Source organism: Ammospiza caudacuta, chromosome 3, assembly GCF_027887145.1.
Source record: "Ammospiza caudacuta isolate bAmmCau1 chromosome 3, bAmmCau1.pri, whole genome shotgun sequence".
Lineage (NCBI taxonomy): Eukaryota > Metazoa > Chordata > Aves > Passeriformes > Passerellidae > Ammospiza > Ammospiza caudacuta.
The window spans coordinates 15,565,903-15,584,034 of NC_080595.1; the positions used below are offsets into that span (position 1 = coordinate 15,565,903).

General features: G+C 46.3%; 1 protein-coding gene across 1 annotated transcript in view; it reads left to right on the top strand.

Moving 5' to 3' along the window:
• The first annotated feature begins 257 nt into the window (after positions 1-257).
• The window catches only part of SLC1A4 (solute carrier family 1 member 4), a 33,751-nt gene continuing 15,876 nt past the window's right edge, over positions 258-18,132 (top strand). Inside the window, exons 1-4 of the mRNA XM_058800728.1 lie at positions 258-787; positions 9,841-9,883; positions 10,986-11,048; positions 16,184-16,350. Of these exons, the coding sequence (XP_058656711.1) occupies positions 258-787; positions 9,841-9,883; positions 10,986-11,048; positions 16,184-16,350 (803 nt within the window). The remainder of the gene's footprint in view (positions 788-9,840; positions 9,884-10,985; positions 11,049-16,183; positions 16,351-18,132) is intronic.

Consider the following 18,132-nt stretch of genomic DNA (forward strand, 5'->3'; position numbering starts at 1 on the left):
ACCGCGGGGACACGGAGGGGCCTTCAGGCCGCGGAGGGGCCTCACGGCGGGCGCGGGGGAGCAGCGCGGGCCCAGAGGCGGCGATGGCGCCGAGCCAGCCCGGGCCGGGCAAGCACGGGGCGGGCCGGGGGCTGCAGCTCCCTCCCCCGGGCGGGGCCGGCGCCGCTCCCGGCACTGGGCGGGGCGGGCCCGCCGCTCAGTCAGTGCCCGAAGCGCCGCACGCTAGCGGCACACGCGGAGCCGCTCTTCGGCGCAGCATGGAGGACGCGGCGGCGGCGGCGGGTGAGGGCAAGGCGGGCCACGGCCGGAACGGCCATGCCGAGGGCCCGGCGGCCGAGGAGCGGCGAGGCGGCGGGGCCCGGCTGCGGGGCTGCCGCGGGTTCCTGCGGCGCAACGCGCTGGTGCTGCTGACGGTGTCGGGGGTGGTGGCCGGCGTGGCGCTGGGGGCCGCCGTGCGCAGCGCGGAGCTGAGCCCGGCACAGGTCTCCTACCTGGCCTTCCCCGGGGAGCTGCTGCTGCGGATGCTGCGCATGGTGATCCTGCCGCTCGTGATCTGCAGCCTGGTGTCGGGCGCTGCCAGCCTGGACACCCGCTCGCTCGGCCGCCTCGGGGGCATCGCGGTCGCCTATTTCCTGGGCACCACGCTGCTCGCCTCCGGCCTCGCCGTCGCCCTCGGCTTCATCATTCGCCCCGGCGCCGGTGCCTCCGCGCTCAACACCCAGCTGGGGCTGCCGGGCGCGCTACCCAAGAGCAAGGAGACGGTGGACTCCTTCCTGGACCTCATCAGGTGAGGCCGCCCCGCTCCCCTCCTTCCCCCGCCCTCCCGCCGCCCGAGGATGATGACAGACCCGGCAGTGTTGCACGCTGCAGCCGGGGAGCCCTCCTCCCCCTTCTCAGCCTCCTTCATCTTCTTGTCCTCCTGCATCTTCTCACCCTTCTTTCTGCACCTTCCCCTCATTTTTCTCCTTCTCCTGAACCTCCTTCTTTATCTCCTTCATTTTACCATCCTCCTCATTCTAATCCTGGTTTCTCCAGAAACAGGGCTCTCTGCCCAAGTACCCGCAGCCCGGTCAGGTGTAGGCTTGGTGCTCTGCTTCTCCCCGCTTTGTTTTTAATTTTGCCTGGGTGGCTGCAAGGATGAGTCGAGGCTTGCTCGGAGTTCTGGGTGCTTAGGCCCGTTTTTGGTTCTGCCTGGAGGGAGAGCGGCTCCTGGGTGCCGGCTGCAGGGCAGGCTTTCCCTGGCACCTTCCCTGCCCTGCTGCCTGTTGGTGCCTGTCTCCTGCAGGCAGGGCTGGGCAGCTCCTCTCATCCCTCACACACACTTTTTTCTTTAATTCTCCAACACTTTACCAGTCTCCTCACCCAAATGCCTGCCTGCCTCTTAGATGTGCACGTGGAAACGCAGCCCTGTAATTCCATGGAGGACATAGCCTGAACATAGTCCAGTGTAAGGATGCTCTGTAGGTTTGTGAGCTTCCCTTCTTACCTCTGCATCTTTCAAAGACAAGACTTGCATTCCCCAAATCTATCTGGAAGCACTTCTAATCAGATGATAGTGTTTTAGTGTATCTTTACTCCTCCTTGCAAAGTTGCAAACTTCACCTTTTTTGTTTTTCTCAAATCCCATGTCTTGTTGAGATCTGTCTGGGGTAGGAGCACACAGGCAAACGAGGCAGGCATCCAGATGGTGCTTTGAGTATTGGGCTTCCAGCTGCATTTCCTTGTGCTTTGCACCCAGGTACAAACACAAGAATAAGGGAGGTGACCTGTGTGTGTTACAGTGAAGTGGCTGGAAAGTTGAGCTTAGTCGATATCCCGGTAATTACAAAACTGAGTGGGTTTTTTTTTTTATTTTGATTGTTTGCTTTGCTTTTATGAGTCCAGTTTTTCAGCTGAGAGATGGTTTGCTCTCTCTGGATAAGTGGATGTCTCAATAAAGATAAAAAGATTTTCTAAAAAAAAAAAAAGACCCCAAACCCAGAACTGTATTTACAAATTCAGGTTAATGTCCTTTTCTTCCCCTGAGACAAGTATGTTCTCTTTGGATAGAAAGTAAGTCTGGTTTGTTCCTTTGGCAGCCATGTACTCAGTGTCCTCAGCTCACCTCTCCCTCTCCTAAGAACCAACAATTAAGGACCTTTCTTAAGGACCAGCAGTTCCTGACAGCATGTTAAGAAGGAATAGCAGGAATGGGAGTAGGTGGTCTGGCTGTGGTGGTGATTTGTTGTTGAATGGAGGGGAGGGAGGTGAAGGAAAATTGCCAAAAAAATAAAAAGGAGTAGGCACACCTGGGAGAGTTGGGAAGGTGCCTGTAGTGGTGGCTGCCCAGCACATCCTGGTGTTACATCCCTGTGTCACCTGGCAGCATGGAGCAGGATGGAGCTGAGGAACAGGCCAGGGATGTTCCAGTGAGCTTCAGGCTGTGGGTAATATCTGAAGTTCAGAGGAGACAGCTGTTTCTTGGTCTGGTCTGTAAATGCAGGTGCAGAGTTCATATTCAAAGGGGTTATGATGGTGATAGGATTGAGTCCCTAATTCCAAAGCAGAGGCTTGGGGAAAGCATGGTGGGTCACAGAGGAGTTCCCTTCTTGGAGGTGAGGGGACAGGAACTTTCCCTCAGTAATGCATGTATGGGGGCTGTGAATACAGCTTTTTCTTGGAACTCCAGAGAAGGGCTGTTGCAGTCACACTGTTGGGCTGTCAGGTTGTTACAGCAGTGACAGTGAAATCCAGTCCAGAAAAGTTGTGTTTGGACACAGCCATCACTAAAGCTTTCAGTCTTAGCACAAATCCCTGACAGACTGAGGGATGGAGAGAGTATGTGATTTTCAGGAAATAGGATCTCTCTGCTGTGTAATGTTATTCTTTTAACTGTTCTTGAAAACCTGGGTGTTCTGGTTTGAGCGCTGAACTTGGTCCCTGCTGTGATGAAACTTAGTAAACTCATTTTGAGATAACAAAGCCATGATTCTATAGGGCCTGGAGGGTTGAAATGATTGCTTTTTGTGTAGGTGGGTCTTACAGCATCCTCCTCTTTGCTTCTCCTTTTATCTCATTTGGCCATGAAACTTTCTGTTTCATGCAAGAAAACTCTGTTTTCAGTGTAGCACAAGACTGTGTCCTTCAAGGCTTTGCTGCTGCTTGGTTTCAGAGGAGAGGTAAAAATGAGTTGCAGGTGAGTAAACTGAGTCCCCCATCAGCACTGAAAACCAGTGTAAAACATGACCCAAGGAAGAAATAGCAAAGAGGAAATCTCAGCTGTGTGTCACTATTTGGTTCTGCAATCACTTTGGGAAGTCTTTTAGGTAATGATTCAAGGTGTTGCTTTTTGTTGTGCAGTGATGTCTGGAAGCCAGCTTAGTTCTTGGTTTTCCTTTTCAAAGTCTTAAGCTTCCCCACAAACATGCATCTAGGCATGGACAAATGACCTCTGGAAAAAAGATTTATCTTGGGCTTTGATATCAAATGAAAGATGACTCACTGGTGAACCCAAAGGCTGTCTCTGTTTGGGTTTGTCCATTGGCCATAACCTCCAGGTCTGATTTGTCTGGCTGGAGGTGCTGGAGCACCCTCCTGGTTTCCCTTCTGGCAAGTGAGCCTTAAGCATGTCTAGTCAGGGCTTAGGCACACTGTCCTCTGCCCCAGCCATGGGGAGGGGACAGCAGAGCTGCCATAAGGTGCTTTTGTGCCCCGAGGCAGGAATGCTGATGGCTCATCTCATCTCATCTCAGGTCTGTCATGTGGGCAGCTCCTTGGAGCTTCCTAAAGGCATGGCCAAGGGCAGTGATCATGGGAGGGGATCCAGCAAGAGTTACTTCCAAGAGCTACTTCCACAAGGCTGATGGCTTTAAAAAAGGCACCCAGAAAGTGGGGTGTTCCCTGGACTCAGGGCAGGATCTTAAAATTCCCTAAGTCTGTCAGCAGAAGACTAGGAGAGTGAAGGAAATTTTGGGATTCCTGGGGTTTTCCCTTACTCATGCATTTGGTGGAGAAGATCAAGCAATAGAGAAAAAGAGAGCTTGTGAGCTTGCTTGTGAAGTGGTTGGCAGCTGGAGGAAGGGGCTGGCTGGGATGTGGTGGGCTCTGGGGCTCAGCCCCCACCTGAGAAGGTGACACTGGGGAGAGCCGGCTTGGCTGTGTTTGTGCTCTGCCTGTAACCAGGGAGAGGGAGTCCCAAGGATGGGACTCCATCCACCTGCTCACACAGCCCACCTGCAGCTTGCTGGAAAGCAGCTGGAACAGCAGCATCAAGTGTTTTGCAAGAATCTATTGATCTGTTAACACTTTTGATGGGCAATTGTCACGGCTGAATGTTTCAATAAGGTCAGAGTTTTGTTCTAGTTCTGATTTCTATTTGCTGATTCAACAAAATTGAACAGTTTCACAGGGAACCTATTGATCCTGTCAAAATTTCCATGGTGGGTGATTGTGGCATTTCATTTCAGTGAGGTCAATGTTTTGCTGTCATTTTATACAAAGGACTTAAGTAGAGAATCTCACTCATCAAAAAAGGAACATTTCAACAGAGTATTTTACAAATTTTTTTTAGTGGAAAAAAGGATCTGAAACAGGCTTTCTTTGCCCAATTTTGGGATGAAAACATGTTTTGCAACTGTGAAATTGGCTTTGGAGAAGGAAATTCTGTTTTTAATCCAACCCTAGCTGTAAGAATCTGGGAAGGGAAGGCGGTAATCCCTTTTTTTTAATAGGGAGAGTGCACAGAGGTCCACATGTCTGCCCCAAGCAGTAAGGTCAGGGTTTCCCAGTTTGCCAAGCAAGTGCAAAAGCTGTTTAAATTTTATTGCTTCTCAATGCCCTTTCTGTCTGTCTGCCAGATGTTACCAGCCAAGCTGCCAAAGGGAGCACCCACAGCAGCTCCTCCTTTGCTCCAAGAGTCTTCAGAGCCATAGGGAAGGCAGACACGAGCACAGGGAGAAGCATCAGTTGTGTTTGCTGGCTGGGCTGCAGAGCAGGTGGCCAGAGTGGCAGTGACCCTCTCCTGGGCACCAGCTGCTCCAGTAGCACTTGTTCCTTGTAGCCTTGCTCTTCCCAGTGAGTCACCCCAAACCAGCAGCCATGAAGGCCCCATCTCTGAAATCCCAGTGTGGAAAGACAGTAAAATGTGACTGTTAGAGGGGAGGGGGAGTTGCCATCTGTGAATTCATAAATAGAATAAAAAGTGTCCAGGCAGTGGCTGCAGTTAGCCCAGGAGACAGGCTGACCTCTGGGTTTGAAGCTGATGGCTGGTTCTTAAAGTGAAGATAACTGTCCCACCTTGCTTGTGTCACTTTCTGAGTCTGGAGTGAGTTCTGTAGGAAGAACTCTGTTTTCATTCATGTGCCTGCACTCTCTGGCAGGGCTTTTTCAGTGAGCCTCTGAACATTTCTGCTCCTTCATTTGTTGCCTTTTACAACTAACTCCCCCCAGTTATTTTTTATTTTGCAAGCATCAAAAATACAGACTGGACCATTAAGACAAAAATTGTGTCAAATATCTGCTATAAGTAAACACATTTTCAAGTTTCTGTGTTAAAACAAATGCACACACTCACAGATATGAGTATGTACAGGGCATGTGTTGTGCATCCACATATCAAAAAGCAGATGAAGAAAATTGCTGTGTGTTGTTGAAGGAGAATCTTGGTACAGAAAATAACCAGAGGTTCTGGAGGAATTCGAACTGAGCTCTGGCATTTTGCCACAAATGGCAATAAAAGTTGCTGCAAGTGGACTTGTACCATTGAAAAAACCCCTGAAAACTGGAGATAACCAACACAGAATATTTTTTGTAGACTTCCTCAAAAAAGGAAGTTTTTCAACACCAAGGTTTTTGGCCTCAGAAGTGGAACCTTTCTGTAAGAAGCAATGTGAGAGGAATGCATAGTATTTAGGGTTTCATTCCATTTCCCTGGATTTCCCTTCATGCTTTTGCTGCCAGAGCAAAGTTGTTTGCAGAGCTCTAGCAAACGAATCATTTAGAAACAGTTGTTAATAATAATCCCTTACACATACAATGGAGGAGTTCCTGTATAATCCTCATCCCTCTGGTGGAAAGATACAGGCCTGTAAGGAAGAGAGCAATTTGACCATAATATCAAAATGGAGAAGGAGGAGAGTTACAGCCCTCCTTTTCTCCATTTGCCAGCTCCAGGTTCCCTTAGTTGTCTGGGATTTCCAAGAGTGGATGTTGCAGCTAAACTGAAGATTTCTATTACACCAGAAATACAGTGGGATCTTTTTGGGGAGTAATGGTCCATTTCTGACTGGTGGGAGCAGCTTTTCACAGGAAGAAAGGTGCATTTATCCAGCTGTGCACAGGGAGATGGGGTGATGAGCACAGTATTCAAGCAGGAAATACACACTTAACATCTGCCCTTGGTGCTGCTACTTTCTTGTTCCTGTTTTAAGAGGATCTGAGAAGAGTGCTTTCTCACCCTGTGTTGTGTGGTTACATGGAGGTTTCTTGGCTCAGCCCAGCTGTTGCTTCAGCCCCAGGACACAGCTGTCCCTCTTGGCAGCTGTCAGATGGATTTCTGATATGGCTTTTTTGGGGCTGTCTGCACAACTTGCAGCAGGCAGAGAGAGGCTTTCCTGCTTGGTGAGGGGAGCGAAGCCTCTCTGCGCCTCACTTTTCTGGCACAAAGGATTTGGGGTCTGTGTGTGTGGAGCGAGGTGCTGGCAGCAGGGGAGCACGGGGGGTACAGGCAGCACGTCTGTCCCCTTGCCATGGTGGTGTGTTATTGGCCTGTCTGGTTCCTGCCACGTACAGCAAGTTTTGTCTCCCTGCATCTGGGGCCAAGGCTGTCTGATCCCACACTGCTGTGCTGGGCTCCTTATCACCCAGACCCAGGTCTGGCCAGCCCCGTGTTCTTGTGATAATCCACATCTGCTTCAGAAAGGCGACCGTGTTCTCTGGCACAGGGCATGGGGATGGGGCCATGAGAAACAGTCAACAATCTGGCCATACAGCCAGGGTGATTTCCCTAAACTCCATGTTCACATTTGCTACAGGCTTTCAAAGCACAAAAACCTTCTAAACCTTTGGTCCTCACAGAAAAAACAACTGGCAGACACCCAAATTTCATTTGCATGCCCAATTACCCAGTTCATCAGCTTTCCTGTTTGTTGGTTCACCCTCACAGGAGGGATGTCCACACTTCCCCATGCAGCTCCTCTGCTCACAGGGACAGAGCTGTGTCTGGGTTTCTGTGATGGTGAGCTTCGCCTTACCAGGCATGAAGAGCAAGCCCTGCAGGCACAAGTCCACGATGGGCCCAGGCAGGTCACCAGCCAGCTTTTATCTCTCCCCAAAGCACGCAGCATCTTGCCCCGTTTTTCAGGCACTGCAGTGGTGTTCTTGCACAAATCCATCCAAAGGTAAGAACTTGTGATCTGACCCACCTGTAATTAAAGTTTAATTTAGTTCACATGCTGGCTGATCTTAGGTGAGCAATAAGTGTAGTCTGTGCAGACCTCGTGCCTCCAAGATAAGCCATTTATTTGTAGATTGCTTTTTATGAGCCGACACAATTTGTTCTTAAGCTTTGGGATTTGAAACAGAGGAGCTGTTTTTATTTTATGTAGTTTTGGTATTTTGCAGTCAGGTGTACTTAGAAGTTGGATTGAACAGAACATGAAACTCCTTATGAGCTGCTTAAGATCAAAATTTTTTACTTGGCAAATTGTCAAGTCCTGCGACTGGTGCTGGAGGAAAAAAGCAAAGTCTCTAGGTTATTTTTTAGCACTGTTCACACTTGAAGTAAGAACCTGCCCCTTGCCTTGCTGTAACAGGGTTGCTGGCATCACTTCACTGTGTGCTTTAAGTATATGCTTGGAGATAAGTTAATGTTTAGTTACTGAGGCCCATGCCTGACATACTGTGCAAATTATGGAGGGTTTGGTTTCCTGGCCACATTTAAACATTGGAGAACCATGTTGTTTAGGCTTTAGTATTGCTTCCTTTGGTTTTGTTTTCATCAGGATGGAAAAGCTGATTTAAAGAAAAAAAAAGAATTGATTTCTGGTTGATTTTCAGTCTTTTTTCATCTCTTTGCTTCTTCAAAGTCCAGTCAGTTCTTTTTTGAAGAAAAATAATCATCCTGCTATGAAAAGCTGAAAAGAAATATCTTTCTTTTCCCAACAGCATGAGCCCATTTGTATATGTGATATTTTACTCCTGATAAAAGCAAGTTTGCTTTTACTTTACTGAAGGTTTTTATCCACCAGAGAGTTCCAGCTGTGCAAGAACTGATGCATGTTAGCTGTTCCATTGATCTTATTTGGCCGATTCTTGAGTGTCTTTACTGAGCGAGAGCTCGCTCTCCTGCTTTCAGACAGACAGCTGCATGGTCAGCTTATGAGGAGAAAAAGTTGCTCTTCCCTTCATGCTTGGTGGAATGTAGACTCCAGAAGACAAATTATTCTTGCAGCAATCCTCCTAATACACTTGTGGTGCATCAGAGAGAGAGAGGCTGAGGTATTTCACAGCAGACAGGTGCTTGACAAAGTTCCATGTCCTTTACAGTTGATGTCAAGGCTGTGGGAAAACTCCCTGTGTGGCAGGAGAACAGAGCCATGCAAAGGCCAAAGTCCTTATCTGGACCACATTTTAATCTCCCTCTTGATTTCAAAGATTTGACTCTGTTGCTCCTTTTCCTGCTCTGGTTTGGATTTGCGCATTCCGTGCCATTCGTGGAATGACCACAGCCTGGTTTAATGTTTGCCTGGGTAACTGTGGCAAAAATGGGGGGAAGTTAGCAGGGCACAGCCTGGAAGGAGCTGCAGCTTCCTCAGAGCAGCACAGAGAGCAAAGGATGGGGAGCAGCTGTCCAAATATTTTTTACCACAATTAACTGGCACTGGGTAAGGTCTTGTGTTGCTTTACCATAAGGCACTGTAAGTGCCTCTGTGATGCCTTCTGCTGGCAGTACTTTCAGCTGATACCCATCATGTTCCTGCCCTTGCCAGCTGTGGTCCTGCCATGACCCCAGAGATCAGCTTTTATTCCTGTTTTCCTTTCTGACACAGAAAACCAAGAGCTGTCATTTGGCTAGGGGAACACATGCTCTTCTCCCTAAGGTGAGAAAGGAATTAGAGCATTAAAACCAACTATAAGATACCACAAGAAGTTTGGAAGAATGCCCTGCTTGGTCCAGTTCATGATTTTGATTTCCTGTATGCAGATACATACTGGATGGTCAGGAAGAGTGTACATCACTTTGCATGCTGTCCTCTCTGCACTAACCTGATGCCAGATTGACATTTCTGTGTGAAGGCACTGCTGGATTCAGATGTTCCATAGGAGTTGCCTGTACTTTCCACCTGTGTTGTCTAAGTCCTTGCAGAGAAGTCTGGCCTGTGATGTTATTGTGCTCTGCCTTGGTGGTCAGAAGCTGGCTGTGCTGTGTTGAAGGGTTAAGCCATTCTCATAAGTGGATTTTGCTGATTGGATTGTCCTTCATGTGGATGCTGTGAGTGAAGAGTAATCACATGAGCAATGCTAAAATCCTGCCTGACCCTGGAGGCCATAAGCTGGTGCTGCAGGTGGTGTGGCTGAACCAGTTTCTGTAGCCACTGGGCAATAGGTGTGTAAAACCAGCATTGTGTGTGATTGCCTCTGTGGCCCTGCCCACAAGGTGAGGTGTGGCAGCAAGCACCTGTCACCTCTCTCATGTGAGCCAAGCAAGCTTCATACTGCTGGAGAATCTTCTGTGCTACACACTTCACCAGTGCCAATGTGCTTGCCTTTGGAAAAGCCACTCTGTCTGAGAGTAATACACATTGGTGCATTTATTTAGAAGTTCTCCATGACATATTTCATTTTCTTGTTTGTCTTTTACAGAAACTTGTTCCCTGCAAATCTTGTTGCTGCAGCTTTTGAAACGGTAAGATCTGTGAGGACTTTGGACATGAGCTACAGTGCATAGGCTCTTTTATTAGAAGAGGACCAGAAAGATGGTGTAGAAAATACCAGAAGTTAATTTACTTACAGAAGGTAGGGTTTTAAAAAGCACATGATACAGTCAGACATACAACTTCCATGGCAAATTATTTGAACAATATTCCTCAAACAAAAGCATGTTCAAAGCCCATCTTTTCTACCTTCACCAAAAATATTCTTTAAACTTTGGGTGCCATGCTAGGCAGCAGTGGCAATCCTGTGCAGGCTGCTGACCATGTTGCAGGAGCTAGCTGGGAATCCTTTGGCTATGAAGTTTAGAGCTGAGCTCAGAACAGACAGGGCTGAAGACCTTTAGGCTCCCATGTGTGTAAGCATTACCTGTTGCCTGATGGTTTTATTCAGTAGTTTTCATTGTATCCCTTGCTGGATTAATTACTCAGCCTGGTTTCCCTTCCAACAGAGACAGTGTGGTGGGATGATAACTGGCACCAGAATATAGTGTGGTTTAAACTGATGGATAGGAGCTGTAAGGCTCCAAAAAGATTTTGATTTTAGTTGTCAATGCTACTTTTATATGTCAGGATAGAGTGTTGAAAATATTGTCATAAGGCAGAATGATTCTTTATGATACAGGAGCAAAATAATGGCTTTTGCCTTCATGGTGGGTTTGCTTTTGTATCAAAACCAGGGGCAAACTCTTAAAATCACATTCCATTTTGCATGAATATGTAATACAGTACGAGTCAATATTCCATGAGTAAAACCAGAAGCAGTACAAAAATAACACCATGAAAAGGATGTGTTGTGATGCCTCTAGTGTCAGGGCTGTGTGTGTTCAGGGATGAAATAAAGCAGTCCTCTTTTCCTCTGTGCTGCTGTTGTCACAGGGAATTGACAAGGACAGAGGCTTTTCCTTCCCTCCTTTCATATTGAAAGAAAACAAGCCCAAAGAAGTGCCCTGCTTTTGTGAGGTGTCTAGTTTGTTTATCAAAGTAATTGTTGCCCTAGTTTTTAGGTATTTTGCTGACAATTTTAATGCCTGCCTCACCATTTTTGTTTGGTTGTGTTTTTTTTCTTACCTGCAGTATGCGACAGACTATCAGCTGCTGCTCAGGAACACAACCTCTGGAAATATCACGTGGGAAAAGGTAAGGTCATTTCTTAGGTTTTTAAACAAATTGTTGTCAGTAATATTTGACTACTTCACAGCCTTTAATCCTTTCCAGCAGTCTTGAGAAAGAAACAAGTACTTTTATTTGCCTGGAACTGAGACACACACAAGCTGAATGAGTACCCCCAGCCACAACAGAAAGCTGTGCTTGAGAGGAGAGCTGAGCTCAACTGATGTGACCCTTGACACTTTATTTTTCTAGGCCATGCTTTCTTAGACCTGGTCTCACTTGATCTAAATTTTAGTGAGTCTACCTGATGTTTCCAGATAACTTTCTGTAGACTTGGAACTAAATAGCAATCAAGCTGGCTGAGTACGTCCCTTAAACCTTACTCTTCATTAAGAGTTTGGAGAGATTGAGGTTTTATCCCTCTACTCAAGGCTCTTAATTTGTTAATTTGTTGGGTTGACAATTTTTTCTCGTTGCTGAAATTTTGGTTGAAGCAGTAACAAGTGGTCTGAAGGAGTAAAAATTACAGACAGAAGATTACAAATAGGCTACTGTTGCAATGGTGTCAAAAAGGGAACTGGTGTGTAGGTGTAGGCAAAGTAGAGTGGGACCTTCCATATGTAGATGGTGGGGCTTCCAGAGATGCTCTGTATCCCACTAAGTGTCATTTCTCCTGCAGACAGGGCTATCAAACATGTTTATTATTGGCCAGAGCCAACATGTTGCAGGCTCAGCAATAGTTACTGTTGTCTTACAAGCAGCATGCTGTGAAACAGACCCAGGGTCCCAGCCTGCAAGGTGTCACCTTGCTCCAAATAAAGTGTCTCATGTGCTGCCATGGGATTTTTGGGAGACTGGTCTGAGAAATTACTTTCAAGGTGATTTTCTCTTCCTCAGGCTCATTCTGGCTGTCTGAGCTCAGTATCAGATGCTGGGTAAATACATTTTTAATATGATTTGAATTCCCCTAGGGCAAGAGACTTGTAATGTTTGCATTTGTCATGGAAGGGCTCAGCTGGGGTTTGCCCACCAGTTTGTAAAACCATCAAGGAAAGAGCAGTTTATGCTTACCCAGAGGGACTCTGGAGCCTATCCCTGAGCACAGCAAGCATTGGCTTCATTACTGTCTCCTCCCTATGCCTGGTGTGTGAGCAGGTGATGCAAAACAGCGTTTGTGAACTCTGCTTCCAGCCCTGACCTGAACTTTCACCAGCCCCGGAGACACAGGGTGACAGGTGACTGGGATGACGCGTGAACCGAGCAGGGACAAAGCTGTGCCTTGCCCGGGAGCCTGGCATCCCAGGGTGAGCAGCTGCACTGGTGCCTCCTGGATGGCATTAGCGCTCAAAGCTGTGCCTTGCCCGGGAGCCTGGCATCCCAGGGTGAGCAGCTGCACTGGTGCCTGCTGGATGGCATTAGTGCTCAAAGCTGTGCCTTGCCCGGGAGCCTGGCATCCCAGGGTGAGCAGCTCCGCTCGGGGGCAGGCTGCTCCCCCTGCCTGGTGGCGTTAGGCCGGCTCCACGGTCACCCCGTGTGACACGGATGCAGCGGTCACCGGGAATCCCAAAGGAGCGCTTTGTGTCTGTGTGCCCTCAGGCAGGGCACGCCCCTGCAGCTTCGTGCTGCTGAAACACGCTCGGTATGAGAGGCTGTAGGAACGTGCACTTGGATTTGTGTGTTTGTTGCAGAGTGCTGAGTTATTTGACATTTAAGCAAGGGTAAGTGAAATGGGAGTAAGCCTTTTATTTATCTTCACTGTCAGGTTTGATATGGGCTCTGTAGCAACCAAGCATGGATTAAGGCTAACCAAATCCATTGAAAATGGTGCTGCTGTCAAGTACTTTTTTAATGCTTGTTCAACACCCTCACTTTTCCTTAAGAGATAAGAATGCATCTTTTGGCCCTTTAAAATGCAACATTGTTTCATTTTTCCTCTCTCTTTTTCCTGCTTATCAGTCTCCTGTTTGATGTAACATCAGGAAAACATATTCTGAATGTGCCACTGCTGTCTGTTTTTGCCAACAGTTGTGATGATGTAAAGGTTATTTCTGCTATTACTTTTCCAAAACCTTTTTTAAGTTGTTGGAGCAAAACCAGACTGAGCTTCTTTAATTCCAGAAGACGCCCTACTGTCTCTAGGGAAGAACAGACCAAATAAAAAGAGAGCATCATCTCAGTTTTGTCAGCTCAGTTTTAGTACTGGTCTAGCCATAGTATTTATGGATAGATGAGGATTAAGTTTGGAAAGAAGAGTATGATTTTTGGATATCATAGTGACAGAAGTTTGGTTCCAGAGGAATAAGATCATATTCCTATCTACTTTTTTCTTTCATCAGCAGAATATTTGAGTGAAGAGGAGAAATATTTTCCTTCAACTTTTCATATGAATAGTGTGGAGCAAAAATTTCCATTGATTATATTCCCCCCGCCACTGGTTACTAGGCTCTGTCTTCTCTCACTGATGAAGTGAACAGTGGGACATGTACTTGTTTGCTCAGCCATGTCCTTTTTTGTTGTTTCACATGCTCACCTCATGTTTACCCAGCTTTTATGGCTACATCCTCTCTCTCTCATTGGCAGCAAGACTTCCTGGGGCACAGACTATCTCACTTTACCATCTGCAGCACTGGGAGCCTGGGGGGCTCAGTTCCTCTTTGGACAGGAGTAAAAATACACAAACCAGTGGTTGCTCTTCTTCCTCACATCACATGGCTGCATTTTCTTTTCAGCCACCTACTACTGGGACTGTTCAATGTCAGCACTTGTTTCCTTGATAAGCATTTTGTTTCAAGAGCTAAAAAACAATGGGATCTTCAGAGAGATTCAAGGACCAGAAGAGCTCCATGAATCTTCCTAAGAGAATGCATAATTTCAGGCAAACAATAACGTGTCCCGTAGTTTGTCCAGGAACAAAGTTCTCATTAAAGCTGTTTTTGTTTGGTGTCCACAATGCTGCTTGGTTTGGCTGCCCCTTTGGGGTGATGCACTCTTGTGTGAGAGTACAAAAAGGCTGTTCAGCATCTGCCAGTTTTAGAGGCTGGGATTGTGAGGATCTTCCGCTGAAGATTTTCTGCTGGACTCGTTCCGTGTGGTGTCGCAATGAGGTAGAATTCCCTCAATGCTGAGGATCGTGCCCTGGATTTGCAGGGAGAAATTTCTTGCAATAAGTTACTACTGTAGGGAAGTGGTGCATCTCCTGCCTACATCTGCAGTGTTGGGAGGTGATGGTGAGTGTTGTGTGTCATAAAGAAATCAGTGAGAGACAAGGGGAGAGCAAGGCCTGAAAGTGTGGACAGGATGGCAGCAAATAGGGGGATACAGCTCACAAGCTTTTGGCAGTGGCACACACAGTCATCTTCTGGTCACCAAGAGGTCAGGGGTCCCCAGATCACAGAATCTAGGCTTGCAGTGCTGGTGAGTGTGAGCACTTGGAGAACAGCAGCAGGAGTTACCACAGTGCTGGGGGCAAGGTGGACAGAGACCTCTCCAAGGTCCATGTACTGTCATTCTGGAGGGTACAGAGTTTCTCTCCCAGCAGCATCCAGGTTGGAATGCTGGGCTCTTACAGCATTGAAACACTGAATTTCTGTCTCATGGCAAAGTTTCATACCATTTTTTTTTTTCAGAATGGGAACCAAAACAAGAGAGTATTCACTGTTTTTAGGATTTTTTTTGTGGAATGGTTTGGGCCCATTATGGTAAAATTCAGTTCCAGCTGAACTTTTCATGTACCCCTGTCTCAAACAAACCCAGTATAGAATGATATATGTTATTTTATAACATCCCACATGCACAGATGGTTTGTTTAGTTCATAGGAGGGGGTAATTTGTTTTGTCTTTACTTTTCTCGCTGCAGAAGAGTTTAGAGCTTTCATTCAGAAAAAACACAATATAGCCAAAACTATCCAGACAGGAAAGTGTTAGTGTGTGTGACAGCATGTTTCCTCAGACATCTCTGGAGATACACTGTACCTCATGCTTAGTATCTATGTTCTCAGTTCTCTCAATCAGGAATCAAATAAATAGTGGCAGTTTAACCCTGAACAAGCAACTACCGTAAAAATTGCAGATTCTATAACTATTTTTTTTTTACCTAGAGAATAAAAAAAGCCAGCACCTTCACTGTTTGTAAACACTTCCCTTAACAGCAGTCTAATATTCCTGCTTTTGTGTATAATTTACATTTTATCCCTTTCCCTGCAGGACTTTATTTCCACCTGCCATTGAGAGACAGTCCAGTCCAGCAGTGTACTTCCAGAAAAAACATCAATCTTAAGCAGGCTGGTTTTATCAGATTTAGCAGATCAGTATCCTGAGTTTTTTAGTTGATACTACTTTCAAACTTTTAGCTCAGAATGTATTTTCTTTCCTAGTATTGAGCTAGTGTCCACTTAAACTAGCCAAAAGGCCAAAACTTGTACACAAACTTCATCTGTTATGGAAATTCTTCCAAATAAAACAACCATTTGACATGTTTGTACTGCCAAGTTGGAGAGAAAAAAACCCAGTTTGTCAAAACAATTATATTTTTATGTAGCCACAAGAGTACTCATTCAGTTCATATGATACTGCATTGCCAAAGAGAGCTCTGGCTCTCTTTGAGAAGCAAACCGTGAAGGACTAACCACAGAGCAGACCTGTGGGCAGACTAGTTTTTGTCAATAGGTGGATCCTGTTTTTATTCTCTTTTCCAGGCAGTGACAGATTTCTGAGAAGGGGAACAGGTATCTCTCTTCTGTTCCCTATCTCCCACAGCTGACATGGACAAATGAAGGAGTAGGTTGCCACAGTTTGCTGCCTTTCTCTGCCTTTCTCCCCTCCTTCTGCTTCATAACATTCGTTGTTTTCTCATGGTTTTCACCTTGGTATCATCATTGCACTTAAGTCCTGAGTAAACTGGGGAGTTTTCTTGTTCAGGTCACTGAGAGCACAACTATTATATTGAAGGGCACGTGGGCAGGCCCTTTCCTTCTCAGTGAATCCATGCCAGCTCATAACTAGGCAGGTTTGTACCTGAGCTGCATCCAGATCTCCTTGATTCCCTTTGACAAAATAGGCTCTGCTTGTTGATTTCAGATCAATCAGACAGCAACAAAATTACCCTTTTGTTGGGTTTTGTCCTATTCTCACATGTAACAAGCCTTCTTTTTTTGTCTCTGCAGGTCCCTGTAGGTACTGATATCAGAGGGATGAACATCCTGGGACTGGTGCTGTTTGCTCTGGTTTTAGGAGTGGCACTGAAAAAGCTTGGCCCGGAGGGGGAGGATCTGATTCGCTTCTTTAACTCATTCAATGAGGCAACTATGGTCTTGGTTACCTGGATTATGTGGTGAGTGTGTGGCTGCAGAAACATCTGCACTGCAGTGTTGTGCTCAGATCAGCAAACTCACATTTCATCTCTCTGTCCAGCTCTTTCCTATGAGATCCCTCATCACAGCAAAAGTGAATGCTGTGATGTCACACCATGGGGTCTTCTCTCCTTGCTTGTGCCCTGTAATGAGACAATCACTCATAGCTTAAGGTATCAGGATGGAGAACTTCAAAGGGTTGCCTATAAATCCTCTCCAGGACTCCATTTTGATTATTTAGTGGAAAGAAAACTCAGTATTTCCTAATGCTGATTTTTTTTCTCTTGCCTATTAATAAGCAAATACATTATCTCACTTGATTCCTTGGAGTCTGGAAAAGTTTATGGGCTGACTGGTGCTCTGATCAATCCCACAAAGCTTTTGATGCCAAAAAAAAGTCTCTTAGTTAGGAGCTGGAGCACACTAAACTTTCTCATTAGGCAAGAAACCAGCTTTGGAGGAGGCAGGCACCTCTAGAGAGTGGTTCAGGCCACCTAAGCTGGGGTAGGAGCAGCCTCCTGGCTGGGTTTCCCATCAGGTGGGATAAGCCTGGGCCTCAGAGCAGTATCATGGCTGTCCTTGGTAGCTCTGTGGAGTTAGGCTGCTCCTCTGAAACCAACAGTACTAACACCTCACATACAAACCTTAAAATATTCATATTCATAAAGATAGCTAGCAAACAAATTAACAGTGGGACATTTCTCACTCCCTTTCCAAAGCTGATGAAAAAGCTGTAAATATACCTAATGTATTAAATGTATTTTTAAATGCATATATTAAATGTATACTTAAACATCTTTCTTTCTTCCTTCATTCTGCATTTTTCATTCCTACTGTTTTTCTCTCCCTAAGAAGTAGAAGGGTTTTAACAAAATACCTGATTTTACACAGGCAGATCTCTGTGTTAGTTGGTATCATAAGGGATTGAAAAATTCAGTCTCCAAGCAGCTTAAGCTTTTTGCTCTTGAGTGTAATTCCTTGGACACTGAATACTGATAAGAGGCAGTTCATGCATTCAGCTTATTACAGTGCTAGCACTTCAAGCCAATCAGTTAGTATGTAATCCTTTATTTTGTGGATTATAGGGACCACTGCTGACCCTTAACAGTGAAACCCTTACTTGTTCTCTTTCCTTCTTTAAGGCTTTGTGTAGTCCTGGTATTTGTTCAAAATCTGTAAAGCTGCATGTGCTTCCCAGGGGATACCTTGAAATGGTGAAACCACACTACCAGCAGCAAAGGCAGCTTGAGCTCATATCTGGTCCTGTTCAACAGCCACTCTTGTGTTTTAGCAGCACTTACTTGGGTCTCAGCTTTCAGTTCTTTCCTCTCCAGCCTCCCTCTTCAAGGGGAGGAATTCAGTGTTCAGAGCAGTGCAGGACCAGGGCTCAGCTGGATCTGGCTAATCAGGCTCCTCAGAAACACAGTTCAAAGGCAGAATTGCAGAGGCTCAGTGGGGGATGTTCCACAGGCTCCCCTAGAGATTTGGTCAAGGGAGGACAGAGGATGCTCACATGGATCTGGGATATAGGGAAATGCTCTCTGCATGGAACAGAGGAGCTGCAGAAGCACTGAGGGAGAGGCAGGCCAGGAAAAACTGAGTGATTTGAGCTGCCTTAAGGCTTGCCCACCTTTCCAGACCTTTGCATGCTTAACCAAACCTTCTGAAGTTTGTCCTGATTCCACAAATCAGCTTCTCTGAACATGGGCATTGGATTTTTTATTCCTGAGATGTACAGGTAAATCTTTTTTAGTCACACATTT